Here is a 26,893-nt window from a genome sequence, read left to right on the forward strand (position 1 = left end):
TAATGCGAGGTACAAACCCCCTAGATCACTACCTTATAAGTGCTGTCTTCAGCCAAGCATCAGCAACTGTAACCTGCTGCCCAATGGTTTTGTTAATAGTGTGTCATTTTCATTTCAACACCATGCTCATTTGTTTACGAACTGTGTGTGGCTCTTTGACCACGACAGTGGCAGAGTTGAGCAGTTGCAACAAAGGCCATGGGGCCTCAAAAGCCTAAAATAATTTTCTCTCCGGCCCTTACAGAAAAAAGTCTGCCTACCCCTGTCTTAGGCATTTTAAATCTGTTAAGGAGATAGCCCAGAATTTTTCCTTCAAGTTCTAACTTATTTTAGAAGTGCGTTAGAGATGTTTATGATCAAATGAAAGATAAAAGCACTTAAAAGTTACGGTGTAGACACAGTATAGTGGCTGGTATTCTAGCTCACAGCACTCGGTGTAGCCGAGCGCTCGCTGAGACGCTAGGTGCCGAGCACTGACGTGCCTCCACACACACCCGTGGTTCACTCATCACCTCTGCTGACTCGATTCTTAGTCATTTCACTGTCCTCTGATTTCATCCAACAGCAGGCACTTCAGTCCCTAGCCCTCCTCTCCTCCGGTGTTCTCTTCCTTACCCTCTGCCGCATCCATTAGCTCTCAGTCAGAGGCCAGACAGCCACTCTCAGTACTGGCACCATCTTTGAAATCGTGACTTGAAATATCCCACGCTGACCACTGACTTGTATGCTCCCTAGTACTCGCCTCCAGTAAATCATTTTTTTTTAAACTAAGGTAAAATAAACATACAATTGACCACTTTAACCACGAGTAAGTGTACACTTCAATATCAAGTACATTCAAGGTGTTGTGGAGTCATCACCACCATCCGCCTCCAGAGCTTTCTTCACCTTGCAAGACGGCAACTTTAACTCCCACCCCCCACCTCCAATCTCTGCAACCCCCATTCTACTTAATTTGACCACTGTAAGTAACTTATGAATGGAATCATACGGTGTTTGTCCTCTTGTGACTGTTTATTTCTCAGCATAACGTCTTTAAGGTTCATTCACGTTGTAACATGGTGTTTTTAAGGCTGAAAATATTCTACTGTCTATGCACACCACATCGTGTTTATCCATTCATCTTTCTGCGGACATTTGGGTTGCTTCCACCTTTTGGCTGCTGTGAATAATGCTACTAGCATGTGGGTGTACAATATCTGTTCGTGTTTCTGCTTTCCGTCACACCGAGAAATGGAACTGCTGAATCATATGATGAGTCTATTTCTAATTTTTTGAGGAAGTGTAACACTGTTTTCCATAGGAGCTGCACCATTTTATATTCTCACTGCTGTGCACAAGGGTTCCAGTTTCTCCATATCCACACCAACATTTGCTATTTTCTGTGTTTTGTTTGTTTCGATAGAAGCTATTCTGATGGGTGTGAAGTGGTCTCTCATTGTGGGTTTTGATTTGCGTTTCTCTAGTAATGTGTGGTGTCAAGCATCTTTTCCTGTGCTTATTGGCCATTTGAATATCCTCTTTGAAGAAGTATCTATTTGGTATTTTTTGTTTGTTTGTTTGTTTGTTTTTGGTTTTTTTTGCTATTTCTAGGGCCGCATATGGAGGTTCCCAGGCTAGGGGTCGAATTGGAGCTGTAGCCGCCGGCCTACGCCAGAGCCACAGCAACGCGGGATCCGAGCCACGTCTGCAGCCTACACCACAGTTCACGGCAATGCCAGATCCTTAACCCACTGAGCAAGGCTAGGGATCGAACCCACAACCTCATGGTTTCTAGTCGGATTCGCTAACCACTGAGCCACAACGGGAACTCCCTATTTGGGTTCTTTAACTATTTCTGAATCAGGTTTTTTGTTGTTGTTGAGCTGTTGGAGCTCTCTATATTATGGATTCATCTTTATCAGTTAAATGATTTGTAAGTATTTTGGAAAAATACTTTGTTGATAGTGTCCTTTGATGCACAAAAGTCTTAAATTTTCATGAAGTCCAATTTGTCTTTTGTTGCCTGTGCCTTTGTCATAACCAAGAAATCATGGCCAAATTCAAAGTCATGAAGTTTTTCCCGTAAGTTTTCTTCCAAGAGTTAAATAGTGTTTTAGCTCCCATATTTAGATCCACTTTGTTATTTTTGGTACATGGTACTAGGTAAAGGTCCAACTTCATTCTCCGGTGTGTGGATATCCAGTTTTCCCAGCATAAACTATTGATGACTTCCTTCCACGATGAATGGACTTGGTGCCCACTGAAAACTGACCACATATGAGAGTGTTTATTTCTGGGCTGTCTATTCAATTCCATCTGTCATTTATGTTTCATTATGCTGATATCACACAGTTTTGATACTGTAGATTAGTAGTAAATTTGAAATCAGGAAGTGTGAGTCCTCCAACTTTGTTCTTCTTGCTCAGTATTGTTTTGGCTCTTCGGGTTTTCTTCAGATTCCACATGAATCTGAGGATGGATTTTTTTTTTTTTTTTCCTGTAAAAAAGCTTCATTGAAATTTTGATAGGGATTGCACTGAATGTGTATATCACACTTGGTGGTACTGACTTTTTAAACAATATTAAGTCTTCTAATCTATGAACATGGGATTTATGTCATCTTAAATTTCTTTCAGAAATATTTTGTAGTTTTCATTGCACAACTCTTTTACCTTCTTGGTTAATTCCTAAGTATTTTTATTCTCTTTGATGCTTTTGTAAGTGGAATTGGTTTTTTAATTTCCTTTTTGGACTGTTATTATTAGTGTATAGAAACACAACTGATTTTGGACGTTGGTTTTCTAAATGCTGATTTTTCTTAGTTGTGTGTGTGTGTGTGTGAGAGAGAGAGAGAGAGAGAAATCTTTAGGATTTTATACATATAAGACCCTGTCGTCTCTAAAAGATAATTTTACTTCTTTTTTTTCCAATTTGGATGCCTTTTGTTTCTTTTTCTTGCCTAATTGGCTGCAACTTCCAGGACTATGTTGAATATAAATGGCCAAGTGAGGCATCCATATCTTGTTCCTGATCTTAAAGAAAGCTTTTGGTCTTTCACCACTGTGTATGATGACAGCTGTGGGTATATTTCATAAATGATTTTTATTATGTCATGGTGGTTTCCTACTTTACTACTTTGTTTTCTTTTTAAATCATGAAAATGTACTGAATTTTGTTGAATGCTTTTTCTTTATTAATTAAGATGTGTGTATCCAGCTTGTTAGCATACAGTCATTCATAGCCTTCTAGAATTTTTTATTTCTGTAGAATTAGCAGTTTCTAATTTTAGTAATTTCATTTCTAATTTTAGTAATTTGAGCCTTCTCTTTTTCTTAGTATAGCTAAAAGTTTGTCAATTTTAGGGATCTTTTAAAAAAATGAACATGTGGGAGTTCCCGTCGTGGCGCAGTGGTTGGTGAATCCGACTAGGAACCATGAGGTTGCGGGTTCGGTCCCTGCCCTTGCTCAGTGGGTTGAGGATCTGGCGTTGCCATGATGTAGGTCGCAGACGCAGCTCGGATCCCGTGTTGCTGTGGCTCTGGCGTAGGCTGGCGGCTACAGCTCCGATTGGACCCCTAGCCTGGGAACCTCCATATGCTGCGGGAGCAGCCCTAGAAAAGGCAAAAAGACAAAAAAAATTGGAAGGAAATTAAGGTTAACTATTAAACTGGCCTTCTTCACACATTTGCCTTCAATAATTCTGAAAAAAAAAAATGAACATGTGAATTTGATCACTTCCTCTGTTTTTCTGTTCTCTATTTTATGTCTCTACTCTTTATTATTTCCTTCCTTCTGCTAGTTTTAGGTTCAGTCTGTCGTTCTTTTTCTACTTCCTTAAGTTGTAAAGTTAGGCTGTTGATTTGCATGCTTGATTCTTTTATAATATAAGCGTTTATAGCCATAGAGTTCCTGAACACTGCCTTCACTGCATCCTGTAAACTGTGTAATTGTGCGTTTAGTAAATTGTGTTCTCATTTCCATTAGTTTCTAGGTATTTTCTAATTTCCCTTTTGATTTCTTCTTTGACCCATTGGTTGTTTAACTTCCACAAATTTGTGAATTTTCTAGTTTTCCTTTTGTTGCTTCTAACTTGATCCCCTTGTAGTTGGAGAAGATACTCTGTATGATATCTACCATTTAAAATCTGTTGAGACTTAATTTGTGGCCTAACAAATGGTCATCTTGGAGAATGTCCCATAAACACTTAAGAATATGTATTCTGTTATTGTTGTGTATGTTCTAATCTGTTAGATCTAGTTGGTGTATTGGGTTGTTGAAATCCTCTCTTCTTTCTTCTGTCTGGGTGTCCTATCCATTACAGAGCATGGGGCTTGAAGTCTCCAACTATTATTGTAAAAACTTCATTTGCCTTGTATATGTTGATGGTGTCTAAGTATCTTCAGTGTCTCTTGAACCCACTGAGACCACTGCACTTTTCACTTTCACACTTTTCCTTACTTCCCTTCTTATATACAGCCTAGGTTCCAAAGTCTGTTATGAAAATCACTCCCTGGCAGTTTTCTCCTGCTCTATCCTATTCTCCTGGCAATACCAACCTTGATTAAATTTTTCTATCTGCCTCCTTAAGCAGCTGGTTATGACTGGAGAAATAGATAACTGCACTGACCAGCCTTAGTTCCGTGACCATGAGCTATAAAGTGAGTCCACAAGCACAACTCAGCAAGCCTGTTTTCTCTGGTCAGTAAGCTTTTGGTTTCTCGTAAGTTGACTATTTCACTTTTTTTCCATAATTATAATGCTCTAATCCTAATCTCGGCTAAATGCCTCTACTTGTTTTTTGTTTTGTTTTGTCTTTTTAGGGCTGTACCCGAGGCATATGGAGGTTCCCAGGCTTAGGGGTCTAAATGGAGCTACAGCTGCTGGCACAGCCACAGCAACACCCAGATCCTAAACCCACTGGGCGAGGCCAGGGATTGAACCCGAAACCTCATGGTTCCTAGTCAGATTCGTTTCCACTGCTCCACGATGGGAACTCCTCACTTGTTTTTTTTAACCTTTTTTAAAAAATTGAAGTATAGTTGATTTACAATGTGTTAAGTTTCTAGTGTACAACAAAGTGATTCAGTTACACATACATATTCTTTTTCCTGTTCTTTTCCATTATGGTTTATTACAAGATATGAACATAGTTCCCTGTGCTATACGGTAGGACCTTGTTGTTTATCTATTTTATAAGCAGTACTTGGTGTCTGCTAATCCTAAACTCCTAGTTTACCCCTCCCCCACCCTTGCCCCTTTGGTAACCATACCTTTGTTTTCTGTGTCTGTGAGTCTGTTTTCTGTTTTGTAAGTTCATTTGTGTCATATTTTAGATTTTACAAATAAGTGATATCAAATGATATTTGCCTTTCACTGGTTTGATAATCACTTAGTATGATAATCTCTAGGTCCATCCATGTTGCTACAGATGGAATCATTTCCTTCTTTTTTATGGCTGAATAGGACACACACACTCACAGCACATCTTCGTTATCCATTCATCTGTTGACAGACATTTAGCTTGATTCCATGTCTTCCACTACTACTGTAAATAGTGCTGCTATGAACACTGGGGCGTATGTATCTTATGAATTAATGGTTTTCTCTGGATAGATGTCCAGGAATAGTTTTGCTGGAACATATGGTAACTCATTTTTCGCTTTTTTAAGGAAGCTCCATACTGTTTTCCATAGTGGCTGCACCAGTTTACATTTCCACCAACAGTGTAAGAGGGCTCCCTTTCTCCATGTCTTCTCCAGCATTTACTATTTGTAGGCTTTTTAATGATGGCCATTCTGACTGGTGGGAAGTGATACCTCATTGCAGTTTAAAAAAATTTTTTTTAAATTATAGTTGATTTACAATGCTCTGTCAATGTCTGCTGTACAGCAAAGTGACCCAGTGATACATACATAGACATACTCTTTTTCCCATATTATCCTCCATCATGTTCTATCCCAAGTGATTGGATACAGTTCCCTGTGTTCTACAGCAGAACCTCAGTGTTTATCCATTCTAAACGTAAGAGTTTGCATCTGCTAACCCCAAACTCCCAGTCCCTCCTCCTCTCCCTCCCCCTTGGCAACCACAAGTCTGCTCTCCATGTCTGTGAGTCTGTTTCTCTTTGGTAGAGAGGTTCATCTGTGCCGTATTTTAGATTCCACACGTAAGTGCTATCATACGGTATTTGTCCTTCTCTTTCTGACTTAACTTCACTTAGTATGAGACTCTCCAGTTCCATCCATATTGCTACAAATGACATTATTTTGTTCTTTTTTTTATAGCTGAGTAGTAGTCCATTTGTGTACATGTACCACATCTTCTTAATCCAATCATCTGTTGATGGACATTTAGTTTGTCTCCGTATCTTGGCTATTGTGAATAGTGCTGCACTGAACACGGGGTACATGGTATCTTTTTGAATAACAGTTTTGTCTGGATATATGTCCAGGAGTGGGATGCTGGATGGATCATTCTATATGTAGTTTTCTGAGGACCCTCCCTACTGTTTTCCATAGTGGCTGTACCAACGTACATTCCCACCAACAGTGTAGGAGGGTACTCTTTTCTCCATACCCTCGCCAGCATTTGTTATTTATGGTCTTATTAATGATGGCCATTCCAATCCGTGTGTGTAGTTTTGATTTGCATTTCTATAATAATTAGCAATCTTGAGCATTTTTTCATGTGCCTGTTGCCCATCCTTCTGTCTTTGGAGAAATGCCTAGGTCTTCTGCCCATTTTTCAATTGCATTGTTTTTTTGCTGTTGAGTTTGTATGCATTGTTTGCTTAATTTGGAGACTAAGCCCTTGTTGGTTGCATAATTTCTAACTATTTCCTACCATTCCATGGGTTATCTTTTCATTTTTTTTTATGGTTTCCTTTGCTGTGCCACTGCTTGTAAGTTTGATTAGGTCCCACTGGTTTTTTTGTTTGTTTTGTTTTTATTTCCTTGGGTGACTGACCTGAGAAAACATTTGTAAAGCTGGTGTCAGAAAATGTTTTTTGCCTATGTACTCTTCTAGGAGTTTTATGGTGTCTTTTTCTTTCTTTTTGATCCTTTGTGGCATATGGAAGTTCCCAGGCTAGGGGTCAAACTGGAGCTGCAGCTGCCAGCCTTCACCACAGCCATAGCAACATGGGAGCCAAGCCGTGTCTGCAATCTATACCACAGCTCACAGCAACCCCGGATCCTTAATCCACTCAGCCAGGCCAGGGACCAAACCCGCATCCTCATGGTTACTAGTCAGGTTCGTAACCCACCGAGCCACAACTAGAACTGCCAATGGTGTCTTGTCTTATGTTTAAGTCTTTAAGCCATTTTGAGTTTATTTGTGTGCATGGTGTGATGGCCTGTTCTAGTCTGATTGATGTACATGCAGCTGTCCAGTTTTCCCAACACTGCTTGCTGAAGAGACCTTTTTTTCTGTTTTATATTCTTGCCTCCCTTTTTTTTTTTTTTTTTAAAAGAATCTTTGACTGTAGGTATCTGGGTTTATTTCTGGCGTCTCTGTTCTGTTCCATTGAGTTATAGGTCTGTTTTTGTACCAGTACCCACTGTCTTGATTACTGTAAAGTCTGGGAGAGTTATGCCTCCTGCTTTTTTTTTTTCCCTCAGGACTGCCTTGGCAATTCTGGGTCTTTTATGGTTCCATATAAATTTTTAGTTTGTCCTAGTTCTGTGAAAAACGTCATGGGTAATTGATAGGGATCTATAGATTGTTTTGGGTACTATGGCTGTTTTAACAATATTAATTTTTCCAATCCAGGAGCATGGGCTATTTTTCCAATTCTTTAAATCCTCTTTAATTTCCTTGATTAATGTTTCATCATTTGCAGCATATAAGTCTTTTCAAGTAGTTTTTGTGTGGCCTTCTTAGGGTTTTCTATATGTAGTACATGTCATCTGCATGGAGTGACAATTTTACCTCTTCTCTTCCGATTTGGATACATTTTATTATTTTTTTTCCTCTTACTGCCATGGCTAGGACTTCCAATACGATGCTGAATAAAAATGATGAGAGTGGGCATCCCTGTTCCAGATTTTAGTGGGAAGACTTTCAGCTTTTTTCCGTTGAGTATTATATTGACTGTGGGTTTGTCATAAATGGCTTTTATGGTGTTGGTATGTTCCCTTCATACCCACTTTGGTACAAGTTTTTTTTAAATCATGAATGGATGTTGAATTTTGTCAGATGCTTTTTCTGCATCTATTGAGATAATCATGTGGATTCTGACTTTTCTTTTGTTAATGGGGTATATGACATCAATTGAACCATCCTTGTGAACTTGGGATGAATCCTACTTGGTTGTGGTGTATGATCTTTTTTATGTGTTGTTGGATTCAGTTGGATAAAATTTTGTTGAGAATGTTTATGTCTATATTCATTAAAGATACTGGCCTATAATTTTCTTTTTTGGTAGTATCTTTGTCTGGTTTTGGTATTAGGGTGATGGTGGCTTCACAGAATGTCTTTGGGAGTGTTCCTTCTTCAATCTTTTGGAAAAGTTTAAGAAGAATGGGTATAAGTTCCTTGTATGTTAGATAGAATTTGCATGTGAAGCTATCTGGAATAAAACACCTAGGAATCAAACTACCTAAGGAGGGAAAAGACCTGTACTTCAAAAACTATAAGACGCTGATAAAAAAAAACTGAAGAGGACACAGACAGAACGAAAACCATGTTCTTGGATTGGAGGAATCAATATTGTTAAAATGACTATACTACACAAGGCAATCTACACATTCAGTGCAATCCCTATCAAATTACCAGTAGCATTTTTCACAGACTTAGAACAAAACATTTTTAAAATTTGTATGGAAACACAAAAGACTCCAAATAGCCAAAGCAATCTTGAGAAAGAAAAACGAAGCTGGAGAAATTAGGGTACCTGCCTTCAGACTATGCTACAAAGCTATAGTAATCAAAACAGTATGGTACTAGCACAAAAGTTGACATACAGATCAATGGAACAGGATAGAAAGTCCTTATCTATTCTTTAGTTTCTTCCCAGGGCTTTAATACCAGATAAAAGCTCTTGACTCTTATAGTTACTTCTCTGTTAGGCTCTAGATTTTTCTTTTATTTTTGCTTTTTAGGGCTGCCCCTATGGCATATGGAAGTTCCCAGGCTAAGGGCTGAATCAGAACTATAGCTGTCAGGCTACAGCACAGCAATGCAGGATCTGAGCCACATCTGTCGGACTTTTGATTACTGTAGCTTTGTAGCACAGTTCATGGCAACACCGGATACCTGACCCACCGAGTGAGGCCAGGGATCAAACTCGCATCCTCATGGATACTAGCTGGATTTGTTTCTGATGCACCACAACAGGAACTCCCCGATTTTTATTTTAACAGCGCCCATTCCACTTGAAATGTCTAAGTACCCCAAATTTCCCCTAGTCTTCTCCATTTCAGTAAATGACATTATCCATTTACTCAGTTATTCAAGTCAAAAAGATAGGAATCACCCTTGATTCTCCCCTCCATCCAGTTTACTATTAACTCTTGCCAACCAACCATAATTTCAAAGTATATCCCTCTTCTGACCACTTCTTATCTATCACCACTCACAGCACACTAGTCCAAGTACCAGTATTTTTCGCCTGGTTACCACGTTAGCTGTTTTTCCTACTAGCACCCTGTGCCACTCCATCCTCTCAACAGTCACCAGGATGATCTCCCAGAACCCTCCAATGTCTTGCTATCAACACCTGGAACTCAAGACCTCATCATGACCTACAGGCGCCTATGTGCTTTAGGCCCTGACAGCTTGACCATCCTGTCCCCCTTCCTCTACCCTTTACTCACTCTACACCTGTCACCCTGGCCACCATGCCATTCCTTTGAACCTGCTAAAAACTCCATATCTGCTGTGTCTGCAGGGACTGCTCTTTCAGGAAATATTCACATAGCTGACCAGGTTACCTCATTCTGGCCTCTGTTCAAGTGTCAATCCAGAAAGGTCTTCTCTGACCACCACGTCTAAAACAGACACTCCTTTAGCCACAACCATTACCATTACCTGGTTATCCATTACCTCTTTATCTTGCCTTTTTTTTTTTTTTTTTTTTTTTTTTTGCCTTTTCTTGAGCTACTCCTGCAGCATATGGAGGTTCCCAGGCTAGGCGTCTAATGGGAGCTGTAGCCACCGGCCTATACCACAGCCACAGCAATGCGGGATCTGAGCCACGTCTGCGACCCACACCATAGCTCATGACATCACCATGTCCTTAACCCGCTGAGCAAGGCCAGGGATCAAACCTGCAACCTCACAGTTCCTAGTTGGAGCTGTTACCACTGCGCCATGATGGGTACTCCCTCTTTATCTTGCTTTAATTTTCCTTATCGCAGGTATCAGTACCTGACACATACTACCTACCTACCTGTGTATCTATAAACACTATCTTATCACATACATGCTCTTACTCATTGTCTCTCCCATTGAAGTGTAGTCCTTGAAAAAGCAGTGTATCCCCAAGGTCTAGAATAGTGTGTGGAACATAACAGGTGTTCATAATTTTTTTGTTGAATGAATGAGAGGAAGGTAGTAGCTATCACCATCTCATTTTTGTATAAATGAGAAAACTGAGACATAATAGGGTCAGGCACAGGAAATGTCTCCTTTTAGTGAAAATAAGCATTTTTCTCGTGGCCCTGTCCAAGCCATTTGAGACATTCCTTACCCACTGTGGCTAATAATTATTAAAACAGCTAAAATATGAGAGCTATGTCGATACATACATTCCTCCCAAATGGTAAGTGTCTGGACAGGGCCCCAGGGGGACTTGCTACAAATGAATCACAGGTTCCTCCTGATGCTAACCTGAAATTCAGAAAAGAGGGGCTCTTTCCTACTAGCCACCTGAACACCACAGCTCAGAGGGAGATCTCAGCTCACTAGCCGGAAGGAACACAAAGAAGCTTCCACAAGGGAGCTACAGTGTCCCCCAGATCCCTGAATAATCAACTGATTGCCTCCCTAATAACAAATGAACCTTTCCCAAGTTAGAATCCTGCCAAAATACTGATGTATAACACAGATACAGGATACTGCCAAAGCTCTCAACAACATCCGAGCCACATACGGAATGACAAAAATAGGGAGACATACCTGACATTTTACAAGGATGTCAAAGAAATCTTCGTCAGGCTCTTTGCTGTCCTTAGTCATCAGGTGGCCAAGTAGTGACTGATTGTTGTTTTGTGTCAGACGAAGTCCTGGCAAGTTACTGAAACTGGCCCTCTGGTCATCCAGACGGCGGCTCTGTGAGCTGGCGAGAAGGTCTAAAAACTCATCTGTGTTGGGGGACACCACGGAAGCAGAGGGCGCTAGGAATGGAGAAAAAATCCAAACATCACAAACAATTTATTGTATTCATGTAATTCCCTTCTGCCTTGTTCAGTCCCCACACCCTCCCTGCCTTCCTGCTTTAGCTCTGTCACTGAGAGTCACTGCTAGGCTGGGGCCAGACTGGATGGGTGGGGAGGGAAGAACGAATCGTGGCTTCAGATGGTCCTGCAGTCATTTTTTGACTGTATTTCCCTTTATCTAATGCCACTCATTATCTATCTCTCCAAGATATGGGGCTGGAATTCAGAGGGTAAATAGTTTTTCTTACATAATTTCTTCAACCACGATGAACAGGATAGTAGTTTTAGTCCATGCCCTAGATAGGACATTTAGCTAACTAAATTTAGAGTTAAGTGCTGCTGGCAAGTCTTGGTGGACAGCAGAGGAAGTCTTCAGGTACCTCTAAAAAAAAGAAAAATTGAAGTAGCCCATTTTAGATCTTTCTAAGGCTCAGGCAAGCCTTAGCTTCAGCCAAAGCCATGGGTTTCTCTTCAGTCCCTCTTGGCTTTTCTTTTTTCTGTTTTTTCCCTTTTCGGGGCCACACCTGCAGCAGATGGAAGTTCCCAGGCTAAGGGTCGAATCAGAGCTAGAGCTGTCCGCCTACACCACAGCCACAGCAATGCCAGATACGACCTGTGTCTGTGATCTATACCACAGCTCACACAATGCTGGACCTTTAACCCACTGACCTAGGGTCAGGGATCAAACCCACATCCTCATGGGCACTAGTTGGGTTCATAACTTGCTGAGCCCCAACAGGAACAACTCAGCTTTTCTTTTTTAATCCTCATATGAAGCATATGCATTTTATATGTAATCATAAGGTTTGCAGAATGGTAATTTTTTTTCATTTTTATTTTTTAAAGTTAGATTTTTTTTTCCCAACCCCCTAGGAAACTTGGGGGACAATATGATATAGTTATTTGAAAGTGCACTGGGCTAGAAATACAGGCGAATTTAGGGCAAATGAAACAAAACCTGTTTTAAACTGTACAAATACCAGCATTTCAGCTATACCTGGATTCAGGTTCATTTACTGTACCTCCTATGATAAGAAGTAAATTCCCAGAAACAAATCACAAGAATATCAAAGGGAATGTTAAAATGTGCGAAAGGCACAGATAACTTACTTTTTAGCATCATTCTGGGGGGAGTGGAAGAACCTGCTGTAGAAGCTGATCCAGAGTTCTTTTCTTGTAAGCAGCACCTCTGATCATCCATCCGATTGCTTTGAAATCGGCTTAACAGGTCAAAGAACCCTTCATCTCCAATAGTATCTGCACTGATCTAAAATATTGAGATGAAAATCTAAATATTCCAGCATTATCCTTAGATTATCAAACAGTATCATATATACCTCAAATGCAAATGGTAAAGAATGAAGATTAAAAATTGACATTTTCTTTACACAAGATGGTGATCACTTAGAAATAAAAAGTTATCTCAATCCAACTAGTAAAAAGCATTTCTCAATGAAACTAGAACACACCCTCACATCATGCACAAAAATAAACTCAAAATGGCTTAATGACTTAAACATAAGACACCATAAAACTCCTTTAAGAGAACATAGTAAATAGCTGATTCTCTGACATCAACCGTACAAATGTTTTCTTAGGCCAGTTGTCCATGGCAATAGGAATAAAAACAAAAATAAACCAATGGGACCTAATCACACTTACAAGCTTTGGCACAGCAAAGGAAACCATAAAAAAGAAAAGACAACTTATGGAATGGGAGAAAACCATTGCAAATGATTCAACCAACAAGGGCTTAATTTCCAAGTTAAACAAACAACTTATACAACTCTTCAGCAAAAAAACAAATAACTCAATTGAAAAATGGGCAGAAGACCTAAATAGATATTTATCTAAAGATGACATATGGATGGCCGGTCAACAGGCACATGAAAAAATGCTCAACAAATCAAAACTAAAATGAGGTACCATCCCACACTGATTAGAATGGCCATCATTAGTAAGTCTACAAATAACCAATGCTAGAGAGGGTGTGGAGAAAAGACAACCTTCCTACATTGTTGGTGGGAATGTAAACTGGTGCAACCACTATGGAAAACAGTATGGAGGTTGCTCAGAAAACTAAATACAGAACTACTGGAGTTCTGGTTATGGTGCAGGGGAAACAAATCTGACTAGTATCCATGAGGAATCGGGTTCAATCCCTAGCCTCACTCAGTGGGTTGGGGATGGAGCATTACCATGAGCTGTGGTGTAGGTCACAGATGTGGCTTGGATCCCATGTGGCTGTGTCTGTGGTGTAGGCTGGCAGCTGCAACTCCAATTCAGTCTCTTCTAGCCTGGGAACTTCCATGTGCCACAGGTACAGCCCTTAAAAGAGAAAGAAAAAAAAAAAAAAAAAAAAAGAACTACCATATGATCCAGCAATCCCACTCCTGGGCATATATCCAGACAAAACTACCATTCAAAAAGATACCATGTACCCCTGTGTTCATTGCAGGACTATTCACAATAGCCAAGACATGGAAACAACCTAAATGTCCATCAACAGATGATTGGATTAAGAAGATAGTAAACACAGTAAACAGCTGATTCTCTGACATCAACCGTACAAATATACACAATGGAATACTACTCAGCTGTAAAAAAGAACAACATAATGCCATTTGTAGCAACATGGATGGAACTAGAGATTCTTATGCTAAGTAAAGTAAGTCAGAAAGAGAAATGCAAATACTGCATGATATCACTTATATGTGGAATCTAAAATATGGTACAAAGGAATTCCCGTTGTGGCTCAGCAGTAATGAACTTGACTAGTATCCATGAAGATGCAGGTTCAATCCCTGGCCTTGCTCAGTGAGTGGGTTGAGGATCCGGCATTGCTGTGAGCTGTGGTGTAGGTCACAGATGTGGCTCAGATCCCACATTGCTGTGGCTGTGGCATCAGCTGGCAGCTGAAGCTCCAATTTGATCCTCAGCTTGGGAACCTCCATATGCTGCAGGTGTGGCCCTAAAAATTAAAAAAAAAAAAAAAAAAAAAAAAAAAAAGGCACAAATGAACCTATAGAAAAAAGAAGCAAACTCACAGACATGGACAGCAGACTTGACCTTGCCAAGGGGGGTGGGGGGAGTGGGATGTACTGAGTTCAGGGTTAACAGATGCAAACTGTTATATTTAGAATGGATAGACAATGAGATCCTACTGTATAGCACAAGGAACTCTGTCCAATCACTTGTGATGGAACATGATGAAAGATAATGAGAAAGGGAGTGTAGATGTATGTGTGACTGGGTCATTTGCTGTATGGAAGAAACTGACAGAACAATAAAAATCAACTATAATACAAAAAAAAAAAAAAAAGATAATGGGTATGCAAAATATAAACCACACAAAAAACATGGATGATTTCTAGTCATCATTTATAACTCCTGGGAGACACTAAAAGAAGAGGTGAGGTGGAGACGCAAAAATCTTACTAGGTGGGACAGATGAGAGAAGCAAGAAGAAAACATTCAGGCAAGAGCTATATTTAGGCAATCATATTGCACCTAACTTCGTAAGGTGACAGATGGTAACTAAACTTATTGTGACCATTTCATAATGTATACAAATGTTGAACTGCTATGTTGTACACCTGAAACTAATATTGTATGTCCATTATATCTCAATAAGAAAAAATTTTAACTTAAAAACAAAAAAATAGCATTTCTAAGAATTTCCTTGTGGCTCAAGGGTTAAGGATCTGGTGTTGTCACTGCCATGGCTTGGGTTGCTGCGTGGCATGGGTTTGACCCATGGCTTGGGAACTTATGCATGCCATGGGCATGGCCAAAACTAAGCACATATTTCTAGTTATTTTTTAATTTTTGTATATTAAAAATTCTTTTTTAGCCATCCTGCAGCATGTGGAGTTCCTGGGCCAGGCATTAGATCTGAGCCGAAGTCGTGACCTAAGGTGCAGCTACAGCAATGCCAGATCCTCAACCCCCTGTGGGGGCCGGGATGGAACCTGCGTCCCAGCGCTCCTGAGACACTTCCGATCCCACTGCACCACAGTAGGAACTCCAAATCCTTGTATTTCTTAAGCTAAATAAATGTACCTCAGATTCAGGGGAATTGCTACAGATACTGAATGAATTATGTAAATATTAGTGATACAGGCATGTACCCCAGGGTTAAAGTTCAGTTCTAAGATTCTACAACAGAATTTAATCTAAGAACTGATAAACCAAGTAAGAAAGCATGTATTTTTTTCTTAGCATAGTAATTTCTAAGGTCTTTTATAATATTTAAAGATTTGAAGGTCCAAAAAAAATATAAACTTCAAATAAATATTTGAGACAGAGGTGTACATATTATACCTTATTTGGAAAGCTTCAAAATGAAAATCACAAATTCAATTTTTATTTTTTTTCTTTTTAGGGCTGTACCTGTGGCATATAGAAGTTCCCAGGATAGGGGTTGAATCAGAGCTATAACTGCCAGCCTACACTACAGCCACAGCAAAGCCAGATCCTTAACCCACTGAGCAAGGCCAGGGATCTAACCCGCATCCTGATGGGTACTAATCGGGTTCATTACTGCTGGCCATGACGGAACTCCCCAAATGTAATGTTTAATAAAAGTAATTATTTTATTTTTCATAATGACAGTATTATAATAGAAGTACATATATACAAAATGGTGGGAGCCTTGGGAGAATGGCGTAATTCTTTGGCGAAATAGCAGCACCTTATGTGACATTTGAGTCAGTTCCTGGAAACTGAATAAATATCTGCAGGGTAAGGATGCTTCCTACTGATTAACACGCAGTTCCAGAGGTTTGCAGGTCAGGAGATAGTGAACTGAAGGGTAGGCAGGGGTGGTGAAGAGGAGGGGGAAAAGCCAAAACAAGGCATCTGTGTGACAAGCCAACAAGTTAAGACTTCTCCTTTGTGAAATGAGAGGAGCACTGGTCACAGTCAGTTTTAAGCAGTTTTATACAGAAATAGAACTAGCCCTTCCAGTGAGTTGGAGGAGTTAATACTGCAGGAAGAGAGATCAGGTGCCTGGTCCAGAAACCTGGGTAAGAGATGAAGCAGTATATTGAGAACTAAGACACAGTAGCAGAAATTTTCTTTTTTAAAAGGGAGAGGTGGCGGTTGGGGCAGATCTGAGGGCTAGAGGGATTAACTAGATGTGGTCGTAGGAGAGGGAGTCTGAAACGACACCCGGGTTCTAGCTTGAATGACCGTGTAGTGTACAGGGCATCCCTCTAACTGAAATAAGGAAACAGGAGGGCTTGAGAGTGTGCAAATTTTTTTTTTTTTTTTTTTTTTTTTTTGGTCTTTTTGCCATTTCTTGGGCTGTACCACGGCATATGGAGGTTCCCAGGCTAGGGGTCGAATCAGGGCTGTAGCCACCGGCCTACACCAGAGCCACAGCAACATGGGATCTGAGCCACGTCTGCAACCTGCACCACAGCTCACAGCAATGCCGGATCCTTAACCCGCTGAGCAAGGCCAGGGATCGAACCCACAACCTCATGGTTCCTAGTCGGATTCGTTAACCACTGTGCCACGACAGGAACTCCAAGAGTGTGCAGTTTTTTTAACTTGTTGAGCTTGAGGTTTGGGAATGATAAGTATGTACATAAACTATAGTCAAGTACATTAATCACTAACAAAAAACCTTTTTTTCCACAGGGGCAAAAAAACCTCTAATTCAAAATTATGAACATCAAAATCACATTAAGCCTCCAAATACACGAACGTTTTCAGTTGGGCTGAGTGGGCTTAGTTAAGACCCTAAGCCTTGAACAAAGGTTTGCCTTCCAGTTCTGCTCTAAATCTACAAAAATATTCCCTGGGCCATTGTTATGTACCCTGTAATTTAGTGTTTCCTTTGTTAGTCATACATGTGTAAGAACAGTTTAAAAAAAGGATAAAAATTAAGGCAAAGGACACTCACTACAAGGGTGTGGGTGGAAATGGAATGCTGAAAAGAGGACCTCAGAAATCTGTTCAAAAAATAAAAGAAAAACAATTTTTCCAAAAGTTCTCACTGCTTGAAAAATGGACTTGATAATTTTAAGTATCTGTAATTTATTTTGACCTTTTTAGCAGAGTGTGGGGTAGCTAGACTAGCATTATCCCTGGTCCTTACCAGTAACCACATGGTATTTTTCAACTTCTACCTGTTTTGTTATATTTAATAACCTGATTCTTATGCCCACCTTTCATCAAAATCATTTTTAACTCTTATTATAATTTTAATAATATAAATAAATAGAAGTTGATGCTTGCAGACACTCTTCATTTAAATTAGCATTTAAAAATCCTTGACCATCTGAATTTAATTTGTTCTGACTTCTAAGCTGAATGGAGGACAATTTCACTGGGAGACACTGCGGTGAAATAAAAAGTAGTATTTTTGCAAAAAACAGTGACCTAAAACAAAGAAATGATTCCTGTCAAAAGTAGTAGAGCAACTTATCTATGAAGAGAATAATTATAGTCTCTAGCTTTGAAGAATATAAAATAGGAAAATCCAAAAGACTTCTTTGAATACAAAGCTATTTTATATTGAATCTCTAATAATTATAAAAATCCAGTGTGAATATTAAAAAAAAAAACTAACATGGAAATATGCGAAATGCAACACTCAAACACTTATTTTAAACATACCCTTTGAGAATTTGGAATTCGGTGGTCAATGGAATTACTGGCATCTTGGAGAACTTTAGTGGAGGAATTCGTTTTGTATTTTTTCCCTTTCAATCTGTTGACAAAGAGGAGCTTTGCAGAAGGTTTGGCAATAAGAGGTTTTTGTTTAGCAAGAATTTCACTGTTCCAGTTTTGTACCTACAAAATTATAAGTGGAAAGGAGGACATGAAAAAAAGAATACCAAGGCTACAACCTGCCACAATGTAGTAATGGGGAGAGGGATGGCTTAGATCTCTTAATAATTTCCTTTTTTGCCAGTATATCTCACTATTTTCAACAGCTTGTACCAAATGTATACTGTTGACTGCTCATTATCAAAATATTAAAATAGAGGCTTTAAAAACCTACAAACAAGAAAAAAGAAAACAAAGTTTGTGAAAAGCCTGTAAAAATAAACTCTGGTCAGAGAAGGAGCTGAAGTTTTATTCCTGATGTGAGTTACTTAAAAATCTGTTACAACTAGAAGTTTGGGATGTATGTAGAATTTTTAACTCTTAAAAAAAAATCTAAAACTATTAAAACTTTCTGATGATAAAACTATACTGAACTCTTCGACCTGATTATGAAGAAAAAAATCATCACAAAGAAGTAATTCCACTTAAACATATTTTAAATTAGAGATAAAGCTTTATCATCATTTGGCTGTTGGAAAATTATAGAGTCGAATCTGGTCAGCTTCTCATGGAATTTACTGTTAGTACCACTACAGATGTACCAAATTCATTTTGTTGCTTATCTCTAAGTTCCTACCCACTCGAAGAAGGAAAGAGACCTAAATTGACTTAAAAGATTTTTGTGTTCTGTTTTATTTTATTAAATAATCTATAGATTTAATGGATTTGAGAACCACTCAAAAGATAAGAGGTAAATATTTCAGGGACATCACAAGTCCTTCCGAAGATTAAAAAAAAAAAAAACACAAAAAACTCTGTAAGAGTTCTCTGGTGGCTCAGTGAGTTAAGGATCCAGTGTTGTCCATGGGAACTTCTACATGCCATGGGTGCAGCCCAAAAATATAAAAAAGCATTTTTTAAAAAAATTTAAAAAAACTCTGTTTGGAATGAAAAAATGTTGGATATAAGTTTAAATCAGTCAGATACTGGTCTTATGAAGAGTATTTACACAAAAAATGTCAATATTCAAAAATAAGACTAATGACATGGAAAGATGCTGATATATTACTATGTATTATAAAACAGTAACTATAATGTGGTTGATGTATTAAGAAGAATGTATTCTTTTAAGAAGAAGAATTTTCCACATCAACATCCTGCATATGAAAATGCGAGATGAATAAATACCAAAATAGTGATTTTAGTTACTAGTGGGAAGTAGGATTACTGATAATTTGATTTTCCCTTTTGGAATTTTCCAAAGTTGTTATAATGAACATATTCTATAAAAAGTGTTTTAAAAGAATACACCATAAAAGAATAAGAGCATACTTTAACAATGTAAAACCAAGATAACAGGACCTGGAAAAAAGCAGCCTAGATTTGTTCTTCAATAACCTTTTTCCAATTATAAAGTCCCTTCTCTGCTACTTAAAAAAGGGGGGGGGGGGCTTAGAGAAGACGCATCTTGAAAAGTTATTTGCTAGTTTTAAAAAATGATTTTCAAAAAAAGAAGCTAGAAAAGCTAGTTTGAATAACTATCATTACTCTTGCCAATAAAGTTGCTGTTATTTAGTTGGAAAAAAGAAAAGCTTCCTAATTCTTTTTAGATTTTCCTATCTTAATTAAAAATACAAAGCAGTGCATGTACATAGTAATATATTCAAACAGTTCAAAATGGTATAAAGTATCTGTCTCCTAACCCAGACGCCAACTCTTTTCCCAGAGGTAATCCCTGTTAGCAAGTGTCTTACATATTCTTCCAGAAATGTCTTATGCATCAACAAAGGATATATATACACCAATGGCAGCACACTGTACACGTTCTTTTCGCACGGTACTTTTTTTCTAATTTTGCTTAAAGGAAAATGTTCAAGGGATACCCATATAGGACAAGACATTTAAATTATTTCATTTAAGTTAAAAGCTACTTAGATTTTTATTATAACAGTTCAAAAAATTTAAAACGTAAAACTGCCAACCTTTTCTGGTGTTAACTTCATAAGTTCCATGTTTTCCATACTGTGTCGGCGTCCAAACTTGGGGCGTGCACCTTTGAAAAAAGTTAATTCAAATAAGCCAGGGAGCCCTTGAGACTGCAAATTCAGTATTACTATGTTAATCAAATGTGAAGTCGGCTACACCCATAGAGAAAGGGGAAACATGTATGAATGTATATTCTTTCAGGAAGAATAATTTTCCACATCAACGACATCAAAATAGAATACACATTCCCTCTAAAATGTCCTGATGTAGGAAGTTAACATTTTGGTTGGAAGCTAACTTTGGTTACTAACAGTACCCCTCAATTTAGAACAGCCATTTGGTAATAACTGGTTTTATATGATACCGTCTTCTAAAAACAACTCAAACAAACTGTAGAGTGGTTTAAGTAAAAACACACGGAAAGCATAAGGCCTTCAATTTTGAGGTAAGAATCAAAGTAACATCCCCGATACTCTATCGTCACACTTTTCTGAGTTATCCATTTCCATTTTAAGATCTCATTAGATGACAGATTTACTGCCGGTCAGGAAAAAGACGCAAAAAGATCCTCAAAAGTTTTTTTTAAAAAGCTATCATTAAACATGGAGAATTTTCATATCCATTCAATCTTTAATATTTTAAAAGGCATAAAAAACACATAACTAATACCCAGCTTAAGAAATAAACCACAATCTACATATTAACTCCCTTTGTGTAACTCTCCCCATAACTTCCCTCTTCCTCCAGAAACTTTATATTTTCATTACGTATGTATGTGTCTCTAACATTGTATAAATGGTCTCATACTATATACCCTAACTTGCTTCCTTTGAGCAATCTCATGTTTGTGAGGTTCTTCCAAGCTGATATGAGTAGTTTAATTTTCATTGTGATTTTAGGACTAGGAAATTATTTATCCACTCTATTGGTGACAGATATTTAGGCTGCTTCTGATTTTTTGTCATCATGAGGGATATCACTTCGGAAATTATGGGAAATAATCTCTTTGTGCACATGACAAACCTTTCTTTGTTCCAGTCTGGGTATGAGGCATGTGTAGAGGGATTGCGGGATCACATGTCTTCAACTCTAGAACGTTGTCAGACTGCCTTTCAAGTACGCCAATTTCCACTCCCACCCACACTGCCTAAGAGTTTCTACTACCTATATCGTTTCAATACTGGTATTATCAGGCCTAATTTTCACTTTCCTCTACCTCATCCGCCAGTATTACCTCACTATGGTTTTCCTTGATTAAATGAGTTAAATGCTTTCCTGTTTATGGGCTCTTTGTGTTTCTTCTGTTCATTGCTTTTGTGCATTTTTCAGTTGGATTATTTGTCCTGTTTCTGACTCATTGTTACACACTGAGGATACAAATCTTTTACGTAGGTGTGCCAAATATCCTCTCAGTCTGTGTTTTATCTCTTTATGGTTTTCTTTAATGAAGTGAATTCTTGATTTCAATGTCAATCTTCTCGTCAATGGTTTTGCTTTTGTGTTTGGAGAAACCCTTGCCTTCTCTGATACCACAAGGATATCCTCCTTTCTTTTCTGAGGTCGTACAGCATACGATTGAACAGACCAGCCACTCACTTGTGACATGAGCTTGGGCAGTTAGCTCTCTGGGATCCTGTCTTCTCATCTGTAAAGAGCAACAACACCCAGCTCCTATCTCTGGGTGATGACAAACGCATCATCATCTGCAACGGGCCCCACACAATGCTGGGTAGGCAGTAAGCATGCTGCAAGGGTTAGGCTGGCGGACCATCAGCGTTACTGCTTTAAATGTATCTTTCATATTTAAATCCTTAATCCTTCAGGAATGTACTTTTGTGTGAGATATTATAATTTCCATATATGCAATGAATATAAATACAGGTTTTGTGTTCCATTCCGCTGGTCTATTCGTCTCTATGCCAGTAACACACTGTCTAAAGTACTACAGCTTTTCAGTCTTTCTATCTGTAGAAAAAGTGCTTCTCATTTCTTGTTTTTCATCAGGAATGGTTTGGCTTTGAGTTCTTAGCCCTTTTTTCTTTCATACACATTCACAAATGATCTCTTCAAGTGCCATACACACACACACACAAAGTAATGATTTGCATGGCAGCACACTGAATTTATATCAGTTTGGGAAGAACTGACAAGCTTTATAATATTTAGTTGTTTTATAGGAGCAATTACTGAGAAAAATGTGTTTAAATTTCCCCTTATGAGTCTGGATTTTCCCATTTTTCCTTTTAGTTTGGTCAGTTTTGTTTTCTGTACATTGAAGCTTTTTTTTTTTTTTTTTTTTTGCCATTTCTTGGGCCACTCTCACGGCATATGGAGGTTCCCAGGCTAGGGGTTGAATCAGAGCTGTAGCTGCCAGCCTACGCCAGAGCCACAGCAATGCAGGATCCGAGCCGTGTCTGCGACCTACACCACAGCTCATGGCAACGCCGGATCCTTAACCCACTGAGCAGGGGCAGGGATCGAACCCGCAACCTCATGGTTCCTAGTCAGATTTGTTAACCACTGCGCCACAACGGGAACTCCTGAAGCTTTGTTATTAGGCTTACTAGACACATGGAAAGTTAAGGCTTTTATCTTCCTGGTGAATTGAACTGTTAACTACTGTGAAGAGACCTTCATTTCCAACAAGGTCTTTCGCCTTAAAATACATTTTATCTGATAATAATACAGAAATTCAGCTTTTTTTTAAATTAGTTTTCCCATGATACGTCTTTTTCTATCCTTTTATTTTCAGGCTTTCTATATCCTTACACTTAGTTGGATTTTATTCTTTTACCTGTATCATACTCCTGTCCTTTAAATGGAACACTTACATTTGATAGAATTACTGATGTATTGTTGGACATCTGAGCTGTTTTCGCCTTTACTATGTTTACTGGTTTATTACATTACTTGATTTCCTAATACTAAATCCACCTGGAATTCCTACTTTTTGGACATTTTTTTTTTTTCTTTTTTGGCCACCCTGTGGCATATGCAGTTCCCGGGCCAGGGATCAGATCTGAGCCGCTGTTGCAACCTAAACTGTAGCTGTGGAAACGTGAGATCCTTAACCCACTGTGCTGGGCTGGGGATCAAACCTGCATCCCAGTGCTGGAGAGACACTGCTGCTCCCATTTCACCACAGCAGGAACTCTGAATTCCTAATTTCTTTTAAATACATGGAGATCACGTTTGCTAATATTTTGTTTAGAATTTCTGTATCTATGTTCATGGAGTAAAGACTTGCCTGTAACTTTCCTTTTCTGTACAACTGTTCTTGTCTAGTTTGGATATCGAGGTTATACTGTTCTCAGGAAGACTGATGAAGTGTCCCCATTTTTCCAGTTACCTATAAAATGTTGTAGAAGGCTGGAATCAGTTTTCTTAAATGTGATTTCACTTGTAAAATCACCTTGGTTAGGTATGTTCTCAGTGGAAAGATTTTAAATGACTCATCAAATTTCTTTATGGTTTTAGGCACAGTGATGTCATCTGTTCACCTTGCATTCTACCATTAGATTTCTCTAGATTCAATTCTGGTAAGCTGTTTTTTGAGAAATTGTTCATTTCTCCTAAGTTTTCCAATAAAATTCTTCAGGATAAATGTCTGCTGCATCTATATTACGTCCCCTTCTCTCTTTTCTTCAATAATCTTGCTGTAGATTTGTTAGTTTTTTTAAAGAACCATATCTGGGCTTTTAAAAATTCTATTGAGTCTTTGTTTTAATTTTTTTCTTGCTGATTTCTCACTTAACTGCACTACGCTCAGGGCGTGAAATCTACATGACACAGATTCTTTCAAATTTGGTGGTTTGGCATGTGGTCAAATTTTTGAAAATGTTTCATGAATGCTTTAAAATAATGTGAATTGGGAGTTCCCATTATGGCTCAAGGTAATGAACCCAACTAGTATCCATGAGGACACAGGTTTGATCCCCGGCCTCACCCAGTGGGTTAAGGATCTGGAGCTGCTATGAGCTGCAGTTGTAGGCTGAAGATGCAGCTTCCTTCTGGAGTTGCTGTGGCTGTGGTGTAGGCCGGCAGCTATAGCTCTGATTCAACCCCTAGCCTGAGAACTTCCATATGCCATGGGTGCTGCCCTTAAAAAAAAAAAAAAAAGTGAATTGATTAGCTGCTTCATACAGTATTCTATATTGCCATTAAATCTATGTGACCCATAGTTTTAATTATGACCCATACTAAGAAATATATTTTAATTATGACCCATACTAAGAAATATATTTGGAGTCTAAAAAGTAAAAGTAATGCATATAACAAAACAGAAACAGATTCACAGATACAGAAAACAAACTAATGGTTATCATCAAGGAGAGAGAAGAGGGGAGAGGCAGGCGAGATGGGGTATGGAATTAAGGGGTACAAACTACTATGCATGAAACAAGATACAAGGATATACTATACAGCACAGAGAATATAGCTGATACTTTATAACTATTTTATTTTTTGTCTTTTTGCCTTTTCTAGGGCCGCTCCCCCAGTATACAGAGGTTCCCAGGCTAGGGGTCGAATTGGAGCTGTAGCTGCCGGACTATGCCACAGCCATAGCAGTGCCAGATCCGAGCCACGTCTGTGAAGTACACCACAGCTCACAGCAACACTGGATCCTTAACCCACTGAGCAAGGCCAGGGACTGAACCCACAACCTCATGGTTCCTAGTCAGATTCGTTAACCTCTGAGCCACGACAGGAACTCCTATAATAATTTTATATGGAATGTAATCTATAAAAATTTTAAATCACTGTTGTCATATACCTGAAACTAATATTGTAGCTCAACTATAATTTTAAAAGATACATCATTTTTGTGGAGTTTCTACGGTGGTGCAGCAGTAACAAACTCAGCTAGTATCCATGAGGACTTGAGTTTGATCCCCCCAGCCTTGCTCAATGGGTTAAGAATCCATTGCTGCTATGAGTTATAGTGTAGGTTGCTGTGAGCTGTGGTGTAGGTCCCAGATGCAGCTCGGCTCCCATGTTGCTGTGGCATAGGTTAGCAGCTGCAGCTCTGATTCAACCCCTATCCTGGGAACTTCTATATGCTGCATTTGCAGCCCTAAAAAGCAAGGAAAAAAGGAAAAAGATATAAATGTCAGATAAGACATACACCCTGAGCCAGAATGACTAGGTTTAACTTCCCATAGGTAACCCTGGGAAATGTACTTAACCTCTCCTGCCTCCATTTCCCCATCTGTAATTAAGGGTAACAGAAACTAACCTCCTAAAGTTGTTAGGATTAAGGTAGTTAAAACAAGTAAAGCACTTAAATCACTGCCTGGGTACACAGTAAGCACCCAATAATTGTTAACTATTGTTATATTTTTCAGATCTGCCTGATCATTTTTGTTACTCCTTTGTTTCAATTCTATTATTCCTGTGAACATTTAATCATAGTTATTGTAATATTTTTTTTGGTCTTTTTTCTTTTTAGGGCCACTCCTGTGGTATAAGGAGGTTCCCAAGCTAGGAGTCAAATTGGGGCTGTAGCTGCCAGCCTACACCACAGTCACAGCAACATGGGATCTGAGCCGAGTCTGTGGCCTACACCACAGGTCACAGCAACTCTGGATCCTTAACCCACTGAGCGAGGTCAGGGATCAAACCTGTGTCCTCATGGATACTAGTCGGGTTTGTTAACCACTGCACCACAACGGGGACTACTAAATTCTATTTTTGATAATTCTAATGCTTGAAATCTTGGTGATATAACTTTGCTTTTATTTTCTTAGTCATGTTGACTTATTTCTTTAGGTGTTTGATAATTCTGTTGTTGTTTTGAGCTTTTATAGACCGGAATCAAGGATGGCTCTTCTCCAGAAAACATCTGATCTTCCACTAGGAGCATTTTTAACCAAAAAACACTTTAATGAATTGGGCTTTCTTACTGTACATGCATAATAAATCAAATTCTAAACCAGTATGTAGACAGGCATATGAACTCAGGTTCTTATGGGAGATGTCTTTTCTCTGCCCCCAGCCAACACCAGAAATACCTAAGTTTTCTTGCAGTTCCTTTGGCCATAGGCTTTTCCTGGCCGTGGGGATACAGCAGTGAACATATGAGAACAAAACCACCTGTCTTTATGGAGCCAAACTGGGCATGGGGCCAGCGGTAGGACATGGTGTTGAAGTAGCCTGGGTGCAGATGACGCGGGGCCATTTAACCTTGGCGAGGACTGAGGATTTGGTTCTGGGTACGATGGGAAGTTACTGGAGGGTTTTGAGGAGAGAAATGACATGACATGATTTACATTTGAAAAGAGCACTCTGGCTGCTCTGTGAGGGATCAAGAGTGAGAAACAGTTGGAGGCTTGTGCTCTCCTGGGAGATGCTGACAGCTTGTATGAAGATTGTTGCAGTGGACACTGAAGAGAGATTAGGGATCTATTCTGAAGAGAGGATTTCTGAAAGGTTGGATTTAGGAGTGAGTAGAGGAAAGGGAACCTTGAGGTTTTTGGCCTAAACACTCGTGTGAGTGGTGGTATCATTTCTTGAGACAGGGCAGACTGGATGATGAACGTGTTTAGGGAGAAAAAACAAGAGGTCCACTGTGGACATGTTCAGGTTTAGAGGCCGATTAGATATTCAAATGGAAATGTTAAATATATGAATCTCTGACTCCAGACAGAAATTATGATTGGAAATATGAATGTGAAAACCAACCAACTGAATGAAATCATCTAGTTGTGCTGTCTGAAACAGTAGCTACTAGCCACATGTGGCTTTTAAAACTTTAACTAATTAAAGTT

General features: G+C 39.0%; 1 protein-coding gene across 6 annotated transcripts in view; it reads right to left on the reverse strand.

The window, feature by feature from the left end:
• GPSM2 (G protein signaling modulator 2) overlaps window positions 1-26,893 on the reverse strand; it is a 63,258-nt gene that overhangs the window by 1,131 nt on the left and 35,234 nt on the right. For 2 of the 6 annotated variants that reach the window (XR_014844593.1, XR_014844592.1), the window contains 4 exons: window positions 20,123-20,193; window positions 17,988-18,164; window positions 11,609-12,627; window positions 11,101-11,318 (listed from right to left, as the gene is read on the reverse strand). Coding sequence is in view for 4 of the 6 variants with exons in the window: in XM_021090097.2 (XP_020945756.2) it covers window positions 11,101-11,318; window positions 12,471-12,627; window positions 17,988-18,164; window positions 20,123-20,193 (623 nt within the window). In the remaining 2 variants the exon portion in view is untranslated. The remainder of the gene's footprint in view (window positions 1-11,100; window positions 11,319-11,608; window positions 12,628-17,987; window positions 18,165-20,122; window positions 20,194-26,893) is intronic. The other 4 variants (XM_021090097.2, XM_021090096.2, XM_021090099.2 and 1 more) reach the window with 2 other exon arrangements.

Source organism: Sus scrofa, chromosome 4 (assembly GCF_054392235.1).
Source record: "Sus scrofa isolate SSC_HxYL_T2T_F1_AM1 chromosome 4, Sscrofa_HxYL_maternal_Yorkshire_Landrace_v2.0, whole genome shotgun sequence".
In the NCBI taxonomy this organism is placed as follows: domain Eukaryota; kingdom Metazoa; phylum Chordata; class Mammalia; order Artiodactyla; family Suidae; genus Sus; species Sus scrofa.